This window comes from Coregonus lavaretus (genome assembly GCF_964263955.1).
Source record: "Coregonus lavaretus genome assembly, chromosome: 4".
In the NCBI taxonomy this organism is placed as follows: Eukaryota; Metazoa; Chordata; class Actinopteri; order Salmoniformes; family Salmonidae; genus Coregonus; species Coregonus lavaretus.
Window position 1 is genome coordinate 77,248,031 of NC_139991.1, and position 18,444 is coordinate 77,266,474.

The 18,444-nt window shown below is 42.9% G+C and overlaps 1 protein-coding gene across 1 annotated transcript; it reads left to right on the forward strand.

Moving 5' to 3' along the window:
* Positions 1-8,032: 8,032 nt before the first annotated feature.
* LOC311127682 (THAP domain-containing protein 1) lies at positions 8,033-14,197 on the forward strand. Its single transcript, XM_084159556.1, has 3 exons — positions 8,033-8,243; positions 11,691-11,886; positions 12,123-14,197. Exons 1-3 carry the CDS (start codon positions 8,173-8,175, stop codon positions 12,549-12,551), a joined length of 696 nt encoding a protein of 231 aa, XP_084015682.1. The 5' UTR covers positions 8,033-8,172; the 3' UTR covers positions 12,552-14,197.
* The last annotated feature ends 4,247 nt before the right edge of the window (positions 14,198-18,444 follow it).

Genomic DNA, 18,444 nt, shown 5'->3' on the forward strand with positions numbered 1-18,444 from the left:
CTGTATTATCGGCTGCTCTGTATTATCGGCTACACGGTATTATCGGCTACTCTGTATTATCGGCTACTCTGTATTATCGGCTACTCTGTATTATCGGCTACTCTGTATTATCGGCTACTCTGTATTATCGGCTGTATTATCGGCTACTCTGTATTATCGGCTACTCTGTATTATCGGCTACTCTGTATTATCGGCTACTCTGTATTATCGGCTACTCTGTATTATCGGCTGTATTATCGGCTACTCTGTATTATCGGCTACTCTATATTATCGGCTACTCTGTATTATCGGCTGCTCTGTATTATCGGCTACTCTGTATTATCGGCTGCTCTGTATTATCGGCTACTCTGTATTATCGGCTACTCTGTATTATCGGCTACTCTGTATTATCGGCTACAAGGTATTATCGGCTACTCTGTATTATCGGCTACTCTGTATTATCGGCTACACGGTATTATCGGCTACTCTGTATTATCGGCTACTCTGTATTATCGGCTACTCTGTATTATCGGCTACAAGGTATTATCGGCTACTCGGTATTATCGGCTACTCTGTATTATCGGCTACACGGTATTATCGGCTACTCTGTATTATCGGCTACTCTGTATTATCGGCTACTCTGTATTATCGGCTACTCTGTATTATCGGCTACAAGGTATTATCGGCTACTCGGTATTATCGGCTACTCTGTATTATCGGCTACACGGTATTATCGGCTACTCTGTATTATCGGCTACTCTGTATTATCGGCTACTCTGTATTATCGGCTACTCTGTATTATCGGCTACTCTGTATTATCGGCTACTCTGTATTATCGGCTACACGGTATTATCGGCTACTCTGTATTATCGGCTGTATTATCGGCTACTCTGTATTATCGGCTACTCTGTATTATCGGCTACTCTGTATTATCGGCTGCTCTGTATTATCGGCTACTCTGTATTATCGGCTGCTCTGTATTATCGGCTACTCTGTATTATCGGCTACTCTGTATTATCGGCTACTCTGTATTATCGGCTACTCTGTATTATCGGCTACAAGGTATTATCGGCTACTCGGTATTATCGGCTACTCTGTATTATCGGCTACACGGTATTATCGGCTACTCTGTATTATCGGCTACTCTGTATTATCGGCTACTCTGTATTATCGGCTACTCTGTATTATCGGCTACTTTGTATTATCGGCTGCTCTGTATTATCGGCTACTCTGTATTATCGGCTGCTCTGTATTATCGGCTACTCTGTATTATCGGCTACTCTGTATTATCGGCTACTCTGTATTATCGGCTACTCTGTATTATCGGCTACACGGTATTATCGGCTACTCTGTATTATCGGCTGTATTATCGGCTACTCTGTATTATCGGCTACTCTGTATTATCGGCTACTCTGTATTATCGGCTACTCTGTATTATCGGCTACTCTGTATTATCGGCTACTCTGTATTATCGGCTGTATTATCGGCTACTCTGTATTATCGGCTACTCTGTATTATCGGCTACTCTGTATTATCGGCTACTCTGTATTATCGGCTACTCTCTATTATCGGCTACTCTGTATTATCGGCTACTCTGTATTATCGGCTACTCTGTATTATCGGCTGCTCTGTATTATCGGCTACTCTGTATTATCGGCTGCTCTGTATTATCGGCTACTCTGTATTATCGGCTGCTCTGTATTATCGGCTACTCTGTATTATCGGCTACTCTGTATTATCGGCTGCTCTGTATTATCGGCTGCTCTGTATTATCGGCTACTCTGTATTATCGGCTACTCTGTATTATCGGCTACTCTGTATTATCGGCTACTCTGTATTATCGGCTACTCTGTATTATCGGCTACAAGGTATTATCGGCTACTCGGTATTATCGGCTACTCTGTATTATCGGCTACACGGTATTATCGGCTACTCTGTATTATCGGCTACTCTGTATTATCGGCTACTCTGTATTATCGGCTACTCTGTATTATCGGCTGCTCTGTATTATCGGCTACTCTGTATTATCGGCTGCTCTGTATTATCGGCTACTCTGTATTATCGGCTACTCTGTATTATCGGCTACTCTGTATTATCGGCTACTCTGTATTATCGGCTACTCTGTATTATCGGCTACACGGTATTATCGGCTACTCTGTATTATCGGCTGTATTATCGGCTACTCTGTATTATCGGCTACTCTGTATTATCGGCTACTCTGTATTATCGGCTACTCTGTATTATCGGCTACTCTGTATTATCGGCTACTCTGTATTATCGGCTGTATTATCGGCTACTCTGTATTATCGGCTACTCTGTATTATCGGCTACTCTGTATTATCGGCTACTCTGTATTATCGGCTACTCTCTATTATCGGCTACTCTGTATTATCGGCTACTCTGTATTATCGGCTACTCTGTATTATCGGCTGCTCTGTATTATCGGCTACTCTGTATTATCGGCTGCTCTGTATTATCGGCTACTCTGTATTATCGGCTGCTCTGTATTATCGGCTACTCTGTATTATCGGCTACTCTGTATTATCGGCTGCTCTGTATTATCGGCTGCTCTGTATTATCGGCTACTCTGTATTATCGGCTACTCTGTATTATCGGCTACTCTGTATTATCGGCTACTCTGTATTATCGGCTACTCTGTATTATCGGCTACTCTGTATTATCGGCTACAAGGTATTATCGGCTACTCGGTATTATCGGCTACTCTGTATTATCGGCTACACGGTATTATCGGCTACTCTGTATTATCGGCTACTCTGTATTATCGGCTACTCTGTATTATCGGCTACTCTGTATTATCGGCTGCTCTGTATTATCGGCTACTCTGTATTATCGGCTGCTCTGTATTATCGGCTACTCTGTATTATCGGCTACTCTGTATTATCGGCTACTCTGTATTATCGGCTACTCTGTATTATCGGCTACTCTGTATTATCGGCTACACGGTATTATCGGCTACTCTGTATTATCGGCTGTATTATCGGCTACTCTGTATTATCGGCTACTCTGTATTATCGGCTACTCTGTATTATCGGCTACTCTGTATTATCGGCTACTCTGTATTATCGGCTACTCTGTATTATCGGCTGTATTATCGGCTACTCTGTATTATCGGCTACTCTGTATTATCGGCTACTCTGTATTATCGGCTACTCTGTATTATCGGCTACTCTCTATTATCGGCTACTCTGTATTATCGGCTACTCTGTATTATCGGCTACTCTGTATTATCGGCTGCTCTGTATTATCGGCTACTCTGTATTATCGGCTGCTCTGTATTATCGGCTACTCTGTATTATCGGCTGCTCTGTATTATCGGCTACTCTGTATTATCGGCTACTCTGTATTATCGGCTGCTCTGTATTATCGGCTGCTCTGTATTATCGGCTACTCTGTATTATCGGCTACTCTGTATTATCGGCTGCTCTGTATTATCGGCTACTCTGTATTAGGAGTTAAGAGTTCATTATGTTGTATTGTTCATGGGCTAACCAAGCGTTAGCAATTGTTACAACAAAACAATTCTGGTTATCTCTGCATTCCCAGAACGTTAGGGATGTTCTGACAATGTTCCTTCATTTTTAGTTAAATAAACAACATGAAGATTTATTGGAATTAGTTCAAAGATGTCAGTCTGACTAGAGTAGATGAATGCTCACTCTGAGGGAACCAAACCTTCACAAACAAACTACATCACTCTGAGGGAACCAAACCTTCACAAACAAACTACATCACTCTGAGGGAACCAAACCTTCACAAACAAACTACATCACTCTGAGGGAACCAAACCTTCACAAACAAACTACATCACTCTGAGGGAACCAAACCTTCACAAACAAACTACATCACTCTGAGGGAACCAAACCTTCACAAACAAACTACATCATTTGGGATGAGCTGTAGTGTTTATCTAGTTAGCATGAGAAAGAGAGGAGACTGTAAATGATGACCTTGTAAGAGCCTGTTAAGCCTGACAACATGTCTCCCTCCTACTTCACCTTGATTACAACCTACTGTAGCCAACAATAACAGGCGGAAACTCAGGTGGAGGAAAACAATGATTATCCGTCTGGTTTACCCCCTCCAGTGGTCAGTGGCATCGTACCTGGTAAGGAGTTAGGACACCGACAACAGTTTAGCCTTCCTCATATTATTGTCATGACACTGCTGTTTTCATGCCTGGTCCCAGATCTGTTTGTGCTGTCTTGCCAACTCCTGTTCAAATCTGGGGCCAGGCTAGCTGTTCTATATCAACAGCTGAACACAACTCAACATTCTCAATAAAAAGATGTGGGGCCAGGCTAGAGTGTGTGTGTGTGTGTGTGTGTGTGTGTGTGTGTGTGTGTGTGTGTGTGTGTGTGTGTGTGTGTGTGTGTGTCTGTGTGTGTGTGTGTGTGTGTGTGTGTAAGGGTTTAAAATCATCTGGAAGGCAGAGGCACACTAAATAGCCATGAAAGTGTGATGAAATGGGAGATGCTCATTATTGCTTGATTGATTTGTTTTACCACCAGCAGCAAATCTATACGCTGTGGAATAAAAGTCTTAAGAAGGTTTTATAAAACCAACGGAGCAACGGAACCCCTGTCTGGCCACGACTTCATAGCTTTGCACCCGATTCCTTATGCAGTGCATCTACGTTCGACCAGGGCTCATGGGAGACGTCCTTACTTTGAGTTGATACTGTAACCAAGGCCTCCATTGAGGTTTTTATAGACATCCCTTCAGGCTAGTAACTGCCTCAGCCTTGCTGCTGACTATAGTAGCAGCTATAGGTGGTTGGTATTCAGCCACACCCGGGGTGTGATACGCCTGACAAAGGAATACGGTTCGCCACAAATATTTGATAGAATGGCCTGTGGCCTTGTAGATGAGGAGCTTCCTGGGTAGGACTGACTCAGGGCAGTGTTAAATGACACCCTATTCCCTATATAGTGCACTACTTTGGACCAGGGCCCATGGGGCACTATGTAGGGAATAGGGGGCCATTTGGGACACACAGAGAACGTACGCCCACGCTCTCTCTCAGAACCGCATTCACTGGGTGTGAAGACTTGACTGAGGAGGAATTAATGCCTTTGTGGTTTGGTTGTTTTTTTTTGCTCAATAAGAAGCATTTCTCAAAAATAGCTCCTAGTAGTATGCTGGTTTTTCCTGTTTCGAGTAACTCCTACATTAAGTATTATACTGTAACAGAGAGAGAGAGATTAGATTGTTTGTCTGTCACACAACAGGTAGGGTTATAAGACAACAGGTAGGGTTATAACACAACAGGTAGGGTTATAAGACAACAGGTAGGGTTATAACACAACAGGTAGGGTTATAAGACAACAGGTAGGGTTATAAGACAACAGGTAGGGTTATAACACAACAGGTAGGGTTATAAGACAACAGGTAGGGTTATAAGACAACAGGTAGGGTTATAACACAACAGGTAGGGTTATAAGACAACAGGTAGGGTTATAAGACAACAGGTAGGGTTATAACACAACAGGTAGGTTTATAAGACAACAGGTAGGGTTATAAGACAACAGGTAGGGTTATAAGACAACAGGTAGGGTTATAAGACAACAGGTAGGGTTATAAGACAACAGGTAGGGTTATAACACAACAGGTAGGGTTATAAGACAACAGGTAGGGTTATAACACAACAGGTAGGGTTATAAGACAACAGGTAGGGTTATAACACAACAGGTAGGGTTATAACACAACAGGTAGGGTTATAAGACAACAGGTAGGGTTATAACACAACAGGTAGGGTTATAAGACAACATGTAGGGTTATAACACAACAGGTAGGGTTATAAGACAACAGGTAGGGTTATAACACAACAGGTAGGGTTATAACACAACGGGTAGGGTTATAACACAACAGGTAGGGTTATAACACAACAGGTAGGGTTATAACACAACAGGTAGGGTTATAACACAACAGGTAGGGTTATAAGACAACAGGTAGGGTTATAAGACACCAGGTAGGGTTATAAGACAACAGGTAGGGTTATAAGACAACAGGTAGGGTTATAAGACAACAGGTAGGGTTATAAGACACCAGGTGGGGTTATAAGACAACAGGTAGGGTTATTGTAGATCTAGCTCAACAAATATAATAAAGAGGTACAGACCAATAATATCAAGCTAACCACAGTATGTATCAGTGGTATTACTGAGGTTATCAAGCCTGTAATGATCGTGTTCAAATATTTTCCTACAGCTCTCCTATTAGCTTCTTGATCAGACTGACTTCTAACAAGAACTGTAACTGGCTGTAGTAACTGTAACTGGCTGTAGTAACTGTAACTGGCTGTAGTAACTGTAACTGGCAGCAGTAACTGTAACTGGCTGCAGTAACTGTAACTGGCTGTAGTAACTGTAACTGGCTGTAGTAACTGTAACTGGCTGTAGTAACTGTAACTGGCTGTAGTATATGTAACTGGCTGTAGTAACTGTAACTGGCTGTAGTATATGTAACTGGCTGCAGTAACTGTAACTGGCTGTAGTATATGTAACTGGCTGCAGTAACTGTAACTGGCTGCAGTAACTGTAACTGGCTGTAGTAACTGTAACTGGCTGCAGTAACTGTAACTGGCTGTAGTAACTGTAACTGGCTGCAGTAACTGTAACTGGCTGTAGTATATGTAACTGGCTGTAGTATATGTAACTGGCTGTAGTAACTGTAACTGGCTGCAGTAACTGTAACTGGCTGTAGTATATGTAACTGGCTGCAGTATATGTAACTGGCTGCAGTAACTGTAACTGGCTGTAGTAACTGTAACTGGCTGCAGTAACTGTAACTGGCTGTAGTAACTGTAACTGGCTGTAGTATATGTAACTGGCTGTAGTAACTGTAACTGGCTGTAGTAACTGTAACTGGCTGTAGTATATGTAACTGGCTGTAGTATATGTAACTGGCTGTAGTAACTGTAACTGGCTGTAGTAACTGTAACACAGCACTCCACCTACACAGCTCATTGGTCCCAGTTTCTCTGACAGTAATGAGCTTTTTGAAAGTGTTATCTCTGGTAATACCTGGGATGCCTCCCAAATGGTACCCTGTGGGCTCTGGTCAAATGTAGTGCACTATATAGGGAATAGGGTGCCATTCTCTGGTCTAATGTAGTGCACTATATAGGGAATAGGGTGCCATTTGGGATGCCATTGTGGTAATTCCTCTCTGGTGTGGGTGGGTAATACTGTAATGGCATGTCAATACAGAGACATGGAAATGAATGTGTGAAAACAGCAGAAATAGCTTCCGTAAGCAGTTAAGCTTCTCTGTTCCTTGAGGTAATTTGAAATGGCACGGATTTGGGCCTTTAACGTATTTATAGACGGATTAAAATGTATCCGACGTTAAAAGCTCAAATCTAATTTCATGTTTGAAGTTCTGTAATTTTGTCTTGAAAATTTCACAGAACTAATAACACAACGGTTTTGACCCCGTTTTTAAAGTACTAAACTGACACCAGACACAGTCTTGAGGTGGTCAATTACTGCCCAGGTGAGGTACCTTCTCTGGTATTGTATTTTGTGTCGCATAGCGGCAGGTAGCTTAGTGGGTAAGAGCGTTGTGCCAGTAACCGAAAGGTCGCTGGTTCTAATCCCTGAGCCGACTAGGTGAAAAATCTGTCGATGTGCCCTTAAGCAAGGCACTTAACCCTAATTGCTCCTGTAAGTCGCTCTGGATAAGAGCGTCTGCTAAATGACTGAAATGTAAATTAAAATGAGTATGTCCTATAGCATGTGCTTGTTTGGTATACATATAAAAACATATAAAAGGGTAAATGGTGGTATCGAAATGACAGCCACGAAGAAATGTACCAATGTATGCCTTTTGAGTCATCATGGACAAGATGCTCAAATGTTTTTGCCTACTATATTTCATTCCAGATGTGGTCTTTCCAGCACAGTGCTTTACCGCCCCCCAGCGGACAAATGCGGCATAACATCTTATTATTTTCACGAATCAGATAAAGAGAAGATCTCTGCGAATCAGAGTTGAGAGAACATGTCACATGACCAACTGTGGCGAAGTCAAAGACAGATCTTTGAAGCCATTTCGGCCATTGTGGAAAGTGGAAAGGACCTCGCCAAGAAAGGACAAAATAAAGCGTTGAAAGGCAGAGAAAAAGGACAAGACAACAACTGTCGAATCTGCCAGTAACTCGCGATTGTAGAGATGGTCCAATCGTGCTCTGCTTACGGATGCAAAAACAGATATCATAAAGACAAAAACATTTCATTTCACAAGTAAGTTCAACTCCGACCTCAAAACGGTCACTCTACAGAAAACTAGCATGATCATACATGCTCGAACTGTCTAGCGTTGTCTTGCTTAATATCTAGCCAGTTAGCTAGCTATTATCACAGCTTTCGCACAATTGTTGAGAATCGCAAGATTCCCCATGACCTAGCCTCGTCGCGAACCAGGCTTCACTAAAACGGGATACGTGACAACGACGTGATTTTGGAGGTATGGCAACTCGAGGCTACCCATAACCTAGCTAACTAGCTTCTGTTACCTTAGTTGTAATTGGGTTCAACGCGTCGAAATAGTTACCCATCATGGCGCTGTTAGTGTTGCTTATAAATAGTAGATTTCAATGTTATTGCTTCCACTCACTGATATCTTGTGAACGTTTGCTACGTTCCATCATGCATCAGACAGGTGCTACGGTCCATCATGCATCAGACAGGTGCTATGGTCCATCATGCATCAGACAGGTGCTACGGTCCATCATGCATCAGACTGGTGCTATGGTCCATCATGCATCAGACAGGTACTACGGTCCATCATGCATCAGACAGGTGCTACGGTCCATCATGCATCAGACAGGTGCTACGGTCCATCATGCATCAGACTGGTGCTACGGTCCATCATGCATCAGACTGGTGCTACGGTCCATCATGCATCAGACTGGTGCTACGGTCCATCATGCATCAGACTGGTGCTATGGTCCATCATGCATCAGACTGGTCCTACGGTCCATCATGCATCAGACTGGTGCAACTGTGGGGATCTATTTTCTTATAACTAGATGTGATGCCTAGCTTAGAAATAATACATTAATGATTAAACATAATAGGTTTGTACTGATACAGATTGTTTAATATAACAAGCTGTGATTAATGTGGGGAACTGTTAGGGGGTAGGATGAGGTAAGACTTGTGTCTCACATACACACACACTGCCTCTTTGTTAAACCGCTCAAGGACATGTGTTCTGCTACAAAGATGTCTGAGGTTGCTGACTCGAGACAAGTTGTAAAGATAACAACTAATGCCTGGCAACAGTGAAGCGCCAAGGGTCTGGGACCAGCCTGAGAGCCAACGATAGGCTGAGTAAGTCTAAACCACGCTCAGTCTCTACTCTGATAGGCCAGCAGGGAGCAGGAACTATCTCTGTCAGAGTATTTAAAGAGGAACTTATAACAATGGCTCAGTTCTCTGACTGCCCTGCATGGTGTTTCAGTGGACCCGTACATACGAACATCATATTTACCGTTGAAGTGTTTTGCATCTAATTAAAATACTAGTCTATTTTAGAAGATGTGTATTGACCTCTTTTTGTTCCTATACCAGATTTGAATTGACGCAACTTAACACAATGTTCCATCATGCATCAGACTGGTGCTATGGTCCATTATGCATCAGACTGGCATCCCAATCACGAAGCTGAAGTTGGCTACAGTGAGGGAAAAAGTATTTGATCCCCTGCTGATTTTGTACGTTTGCCCACTGACAAAGACATGATCAGTCTATAATTTTAATGGTAGGTTTATTTACACAGTGAGAGACAGAATAACAACAACAAAAATCCAGAAAAACGCATGTCAAAAATGTTATAAATTGATTTTGCATTTTGAGGGAAATAAGTATTTGACCCCTCTGCAAAACATGACTTAGCACTTGGTGGCAAAACCCTTGTTGGCAATCACAGAGGTCAGACGTTTCTTGTGGTTGGCCACCAGGTTTGCACACATCTCAGGAGGGATTTTGTCCCACTCCTCTTTGCAGATCTTTTCCAAGTCATTAAGGTTTCGAGGCTGACGTTTGGCAACTCAAACCTTCAGCTCCCTCCACAGATTGTCTATGGGATTAAGGTCTGGAGACTGGCTAGGCCACTCCAGGACCTTAATGTGCTTTTTCTTGAGCCACTCCTTTGTTGCCTTGGCCGTGTGTTTTGGGTCATTGTCATGCTGGAATACCCATCCACGACCCATTTTCAATGCCCTGGCTGTGGGAAGAAGGTTCTCACCCAAGATTTGACGGTACATGGCCCCGTCCATCGTCCCTGTGATGCGGTGAAGTTGTCCTGTCCCCTTAGCAGAACCCCCCCCCCCCCCCCCCAAAGCATAATGTTTCCACCTCCATGTTTGACGGTGGGGGATGGTGTTCTTGGGGTCATAGGCAGCATTCCTCCTCCTCCAAACACGGCGAGTTGAGTTGATGCCAAAGAGCTCGATTTTGGTCTCATCTGACCACAACACTTTCACCCAGTTCTCCTCTGAATCATTCAGATGTTCATTGGCAAACTTCAGACGGGGATGTATATGTGCTTTCTTGAGCAGGGGGACCTTGCGGGCGCTGCAGGATTTCAGTCCTTCATGACGTAGTGTGTTACCAATTGTTTTCTTGGTGACTATGGTCCCAGCTGCCTTGAGATCATTGACAAGATCCTCCCGTGTAGTTCTGGGCTGATTCCTCACCGTTCTCATGATCATTGTAATAATAATAATAATATAATATGCCATTTAGCAGACGCTTTTATCCAAAGCGACTTACAGTCATGCGTGCATACATATTTTTTTGTGTATGGGTGGTCCCGGGGATCGAACCCACTACCTTGGTGTTACAAGCGCCGTGCTCTACCAGCTGAGCTACAGAGGACCAACTCTCCACAAGGTGAGATCTTGCAAGGAGCCCCAGGCCGAGGGAGATTGACAGTTCTTTTGTGTTTCTTCCATTTGCGAATAATCGCGCCAACTGTTGTCACCTTCTCACCAAGCTGCTTGGCGATGGTCTTGTAGCCCATTCCAGCCTTGTGTAGGTCTACAATCTTGTCCCTGACATCCTTGGAGAGCACTTTGGTCTTGGCCATGGTAGAGAGTTTGGAATCTGATTGATTGATTGCTTCTGTGGACAGGTGTCTTTTATACAGGTAACAAACTGAGATTAGGAGCACTCCCTTTAAGAGTGTGCTCCTAATCTCAGCACGTTACCTGTATAAAAGACACCTGGGAGCCAGAAATCTTCCTGATTGAGAGGGGGTCAAATACTTATTTCCCTCATTAAAATGCAAATCAATTTATAACATTTTTGACATGCGTTTTTCTGGATTTTTTTGTTGTTATTCTGTCTCTCACTGTGCAAATAAACCTACCATTAAAATTATAGACTGATCATGTCTTTGTCAGTGGACAAACTTACAAAATCAGCAGGGGATCAAATACTTTTTTCCCTCACTGTACTTAGGCTATTCAAAATCGGCAGATTCAGCACTGACCGATGTAAGCCAGTTGGAGGAGCGATGGTTGGATGTAGTTAGCGAACTGTAGTTGTGCTTGGCTAACGTTAGCTATTGCAACAGTGACTAGCTACTTGACTGCAACACAGTAACTACATAACAGTATTTTGTGAACCTTTTGTTTTGTGTTTTGATACCGTAATGCAACAATACTTTGTCATGTATTGCAGGTTCCCACTAGCACGGCCAGACGTGTGTGGAAAATGGGTTGCAGCCATGAGGAGAAACAACTTCAAACCCACCAGATACAGTAATATCTGCTCTCAGCATTTCACTAAAGACTGCTTCAAACCAGAGTGCAACAACCGAGTCCTGAAGGAGAATGCTGTACCTTCGCTGTTCTGTTTCAGTAAACTACAAATCAAGGTAACACATAAAGGAACCTGTAGCCTGGTCTCAGATCTGTTTGTAGGACTTGGCCAATACCTTTGGGCATTGCCACACCTATCACGTCTGGTGTTACAATTTGCATGACAATGACCTGATAAGTTAACAAGACAGAACACATCTGGCACCAGGCTGGGGTACGTATACCAAACTATCAAACATTGAATTCTTTAGATTTGTACTTTAATTTTGTACTTAATTATTATTTTTCATAGGCAGAGTCCTTGGCGGACCCGTTCCCTCCAGAGATGGACTTCCCTCTGACCCTCCCCCTCCTCTCTGACCCAGAAGAGACCCAGCAGGAGGTACAGACAGAAACGCATCAGACTGTAGATCCCCTGCCCCTGGTAGAGAACCTTCCCCACAGCATGTCCGTCTCCTGCGACCACAACTACACCGTAGAGGACACGGTTCAGCAGAAGAAGAGGATCGAACAGCTGGAGGAACAGCTGGACAAGCTGAGGAAGAAGTTAAAGACCGTACAGCAGAAGTGCCGGAGGCAGGAGAGACAATTGAAGAGGTTTAAGGCTATCGGAGAGTTCCAGAGGGCGAACAGGGACCAGGCGCTAGGGGAGGGATATGTGATTCTACCCAAACAGCTTTATGATGTGCTCAAAGGGATTGACCCCGTAGAGGGCCTGTGAAGCCCCAAATACACCTAGCCTGGGCGCCAGTCTGTTTGTGCAATGGCAAACAATGGCTTGACTATGAGCAATGGAGTTGGCAAGACCACAAACCGATCTGGGACCAGGCTAAAATAGGACCCTGGTTTTCCCTGGATCTGCCTTTTTCTTTATTGGGGTGGTCCCAGGTTATCAGTCCCTGCTTTAAAAGGTCTGCGAGAGGACACATCACCCCTCCTAACAGAGGTTTAGCGGATGGCTAAGCTATCCCTACTACCTTCCTGAGACCTGGGAGTACTGTCATCCTGTATCCAGAGGTGTCTTGTCTGGGTCAGTGGTATTGATGGTGATTCTTGTGTATGTTGTGTCAAGTGTGGAGGGTTGAGAGTTTGCGAACCGGTCGGGCGGATTTTCCACTTGTCACAGACATTTTTCTTTTGTAGCATTTTATTTCATTTTCTTCAAGCCGTAATCTGTTAAGGGCAATCCCTCTGAAAGTACAATGACTCTATTTGGGGAGTTGTTTTAGTGTGGTGGAGGGATTAACTCTGTACTGTACGTCATTGTTTAGTATTGGTCAATCTATGCCTACTGTTGGACAAAATGGAATGATAAAATGGAGGGTTTGTAATTTGGTTGGCACTTTCTCTTTCCACTGCAGTGATATGAAATCATTGTAGCTCACTGGTTGTCTGTCAGCTGTGTCACTTTGAACTATTGTTATGGCTGGGAATCAACAACCTTGTGTTGGGTCAGGGGTTCCCAGTGGCGTTCTAAAAAGAAAACATTGGGATGAATATTGCTTAGCAACAACAGATTTTGGACAAGGGATCTATGGGAAGGTTTAGAAGGCACAATTTGTGTTGGTATCCACAGTAACCCATCAATGATGCATCTTTTCAACTCAATTCTTCTTGTATTCCCCCCCCAAAAATGTTGTTTTGACCATAAATACGCTGTAATTTAAACTTAACTGCAAATGGCACACTGACCCATGGCAAAATGTGTAGAATCGCAGGAAATTCGCTTTAAAACTGCAAAATGTTGTCTGGTGCCAGGAGCCCGAGACTTGAATAGTTGGGCCTTGCACTGCAGAGGTCATAGTAAATAGCTTGGATGCTATTTTTTTTTTTTATGCACTCTTAAGTAGGAGTTATGTTCTGATATTATGAGGGGATCCCGGATTAAATAAAAGTTTGGCAACCCCTAATACAGGAAATAGGGTGCCATTTGCTAAATGACGTAAATGTAAATTTAGGAGACACACAATGTAAAGATTTTTGTGGAGAAAGGTCGCTTCAAGGTGAAGTTTCTCTTAGGTACAGATCCAGGGTCAGTTTAACCTCCCCAATCCTGACCTTCACTATTAGTGGGGAAAATGCTAAACTGACCTAAGATCCGTCTAGGAGCAACTTCAACCTACTCCGGTAAAGACTATCTTAGTGGAGAATCTTATCTCTTGTATTTATGTTGAAAAGACCAAGTCAAAGGGCTGTTATTAGGGCTATGATGATATGAATCATATTTAAAGCCATATTTACTAAGGGAAAATGGACCTTGATTTTAACAGGTGTGTTTTGGGGAAAACGTGGTTGCATATTGTGTGCGACCCTGTCTGGTGCAATTAGAAAAATGTTTCTCAAAAATTAAATTGATACCATTATTTATTTGGTTTTGTAAATGATCTGTGTTCATACTTCCCAATTCTCTTATGACCATCCTATTTTGTTACATTTTCAATAGCTTGTGAGGCTGGGATTTTTACAGGAGGCCATTCTCTAGCTTTGTTCACATGGTCAAACTCCCAACGTCTGTTAAGTTATTGATTTCTTTCTGTGTTGGCATATACTTAAGTCATAACTGACCATCTCAGCTTCAACCCCAAAAATACTGTATTGCCTGTTTGCAATAGGATGCGGTAGCGGTCAATCGAACTCGACCAAAACAATGGAGTTTCCATGGAAACGCGTGTGGGAAAGATCATGAGTCGCCTCATTGCCCCCCCCCCCCCCAGCTAAATTAGACTACATTTAGGCTGCTGTTTATGTGTATTTCACACTGTGAGGTAAAAATCGAAGTATAATGCTTGTATGGGTGTCAACCCCAACACGTGTTCATGTCATCCTTACCAATCAACTGCATTATAGTTAAAAACGACTTGACTACCACAACCGATTTCTGTATGCTAGCAATGCGAACCAGCTGGTACGAGAGTTAGCATTTAGCAGTCACTTCTAAACCGGAAAAGGGACAACTTCTGCATGTTATGCTATGAAAACAGCCAAAATGTATCCAAATTGGACTGAAGTAACCACATTGTGGGCTAGTTACAATACATAAATCATGACGGATTTGACTAATATCCACTCTGTTACATCAGATTTGTTGAATGTGCGCCAATCTGGTTAACGGAACGTCTGCATTTACTGCATATTATGGATTGGCTTTCTTGGCACAACTTTTGATAAAGGTGATACCCAGTTATTGCCCCAGTATCTCTGCGTTAAGGCTGATTTACAGTCCGTCTATCGACATATCTGTAGACAATTGTCGTAGCGATATCGTGAACATTCTGTTGGCGTCTGACATCAAACTTGTGTTTTCGTTATGAAAAAGTATAAACCCAAAACGACAGCCTCTGCATGACATTAGCAGCCTGGTGCTCCAAATAGCATACTTTCTTTATTTTAACACCAATAAACCCATCCATAAAAAAATTGTATTCAAGGTGTGTTCGTAAAATTCAATCTGGAGTGCCATAGTGCGCTCTGGGCGTTCGTAAATTCAGAGCATTGTCAGATTGTCCGTTCGTAAATTCAGAGCGTTTTGGCTCTCGGAGGGTTCCGAGCACCCAAGCTAACTGGCTAACATTGGCTAGCTAACTGGCTAACATTGGCTAGCTAACTGGCTAACATTGGCTAGCTAACTGGCTAACATTGGCTAGCTAACTGGCTAACATTGGCTAGCTAACTGGCTAACATTGGCTAGCTAACTGGCTAACATTGGCTAGCTAACTGGCTAACATTGGCTAGCTAACTGGCTAACATTGGCTAGCTAACTGGCTAACATTGGCTAGCTAACTGGCTAACATTGGCTAGCTAACTGGCTAACATTGGCTAGCTAACTGGCTAACATTGGCTAGCTAACTGGCTAACATTGGCTAGCTAACTGGCTAACATTGGCTAGCTAACTGGCTAACATTGGCTAGCTAACTGGCTAACATTGGCTAGCTAACTGGCTAACATTGGCTAGCTAACTGGCTAACATTGGCTAGCTTGTAACTACTTCCAGACACAAATTAGAGAACAGCTCACTGACCATTCTACTCGCCCTAGCAGAGCTGGTTAGGCTGTTTTCATGTTATCCAGAGCGTTGGCGACTGTAACTGTGCTGCTGGCAACAATTTAATTAAGCTTTTTTTTTGCCAACCTTTACTGACACCGGCCATATATTCAACGGGTGTTGAGTGTTCGTAAGTTATTCTGCGCTCTGGCACACTCAGACGAGAGTGCTCTGAAATCGGAGTAGATAGCCAGAATTAACTATGTCCATTGAGAACTCATAACGACTATACCACTTAACGTGAATAATCAAGTCAATAAATGTTGGGTATTTAGTTACATTATCGTTATTATACTGCCTGGCAAGTTCAATGTATTAGTAGCCAACTAACGTTAGGTAACTAGCTAACATACCGGTACATACTGCTGTAATGCAGTTCGTAAGGATAGCGTAGCTAACAAATTATCAGCCAACATAACGTGTAATGTAACTTATTTGAAAAGTCATTACTTTATTACATTGCTCCACATTTTCTTAACATTTGTCATAATTAGTTAAAGCAGTGAATTTGGATCCGCTCTCGTCGGACTTCGGCTGCATATTTTCCACCATTTTCTTCAAATCTGAAAACGTTGTGAAGCCACGCCCAATTTCTGAAGAATTGCATTATGGGCCCTCAAAGCACGGAAATAGTGTCCACTGCTTGTATACTTCGTATTTTGGCGAATGTAGTACGACATCCGGGAACCTTTGGCATACTAACTATATCCATATTATGACCAATATGCATATTACATACTCAATTTATGTCACAAATAGTAGGGTTAGTGCAGTCAGTATGAGTATTCGAACACAGCTCTGGTCTATGGATATGTTGATAGACCAAGTATAATGCCACATTCAAAACAACTCAGAACTGGGAAATCTCCGACTTCTGAGCGTTCAAGACAACTAGGAACTCGGGGGGGGGGAAAAAACGAGCTCCGACTGGGGAAATTCGTTTTGAACGGTCATCCAACTCGGAATTCCAAGGCGGGAACTCGGGCCTATTTCTAGAGCTCCGAGTTTCCGACCTGAAGATCACCGAAGTCATGATTCGACCTCGTTTTTTCTGTGTTCCCAATTGTCTTGAAAGCACCATAAACTGGCCTTCAGAGATTTCGACTATGCGTATGACTTGTCTCCTTTAACGCCCAGGAAGCTCAGATTCAAACTCCCATTAGACAGCTCTGCCAGCGTTAAAAAATGTCAAAATACGTTTGTCACTCACCAAATATAGAGATCCGCTGAGCAACTATCTTCATTTACGCCCACACCTGTCGCTATGTGCGGGCCATAGGGGGCCGGGCCCGCCCCCAAAAATGCTTGTGCCCCCCCCACTTGAGGGAATTTATTATTAAATATAGGTACTGTAGGCTAATAATAATTGTGCCCTGCCCTCCCATGCATTTCATATGCCCCCCTTAAGACTGAGGTCTGGCGACGGGTCTGTTTACGCCCATTACAGCCGGCATGTACTTTCAAAAAAGGTGTAAATAAAAATGTACAAGCAACCAAAAAAAAAATGCCTATTCTGCACCTCCAATCACTCATTACTGCCACGCACAGGTCGGAAGTCGACAACATCCCGATGCACTGGAATACTGATTTTGTGCAGGTAATATATTTTTTTTACATCACCAGATGTCTTTGTAAAACAGTGTTTCTCTAGTTTCAGCACGAGATGGCACTATTGTTAAAAGTACAGTAAGGCCATGTAAATTAGTTTGTAACCGGACCCTTTTCGATCCCGTGGTTGTTAAAGCTGTAATAAATTAACTTTATTTGTTCTAACAGCCGATATTGCAATTCAAATTCTAAGTGTCTAAGAGGAACCTGTGTGGCCTTCCTCCCATATTGGGAACACAACATCGGTTTCTATGTTCTGTGCAGCCACACGGTCCTCCTCCGCGTTGCTGTTGGTCGGTGTCGTTTCTCCTCGCTGTGGGAGACGGAGCACTAGCCGGAGACAGGCAGTTGTGTGTGGGATTTCTAGAGGAACGACGGCCGGAGAGCATATGGTTGGACTTAGCTAATGTTCAGGTAAGGACGATACGCACAAAAATAGAAAGTCTATTTTCTGTTTTTAAATAGCACTTTAAAAGGGAATTGAATGCGTGCAGTTGTACCCTGGTCATCCAAGCATAACGTTACTTAGTTGCGTTGCTTGTTTCAAGGAAAGTTTCTGCCCTTTGATGTTACAGTGTTTCAACTTTCAATCGCTGTTTACGATTTGAATTAAATGTGTTCCATTTATTTTCCGTTTCATTCTGCATAGCCTCGATTTATTCCTACATTTGCGAGTTTGCTTTTCTGTAATTTTCGCCTTTCAGTAGCCTGCATTACTCTTCCCATTTCCTGGGGGTCTCCAATCTCGAAAGAACAGTGACTAATCTGATCATAATATTATCCTATGGATTCGAACAACTACTTTTCTAGTAGCCTCTTATTAAAGCCTGTGTTGACTATGTTCTGTTGAAATTAATGCACAGTTCCTTTTTTAAAATTAATATTCAACCTACTCTGAAATAAAGTCAAACGTTTCACTGCAGGCAGGTTTTTGCGTGCTGGGGTGCTAACGCATGTGTACAAT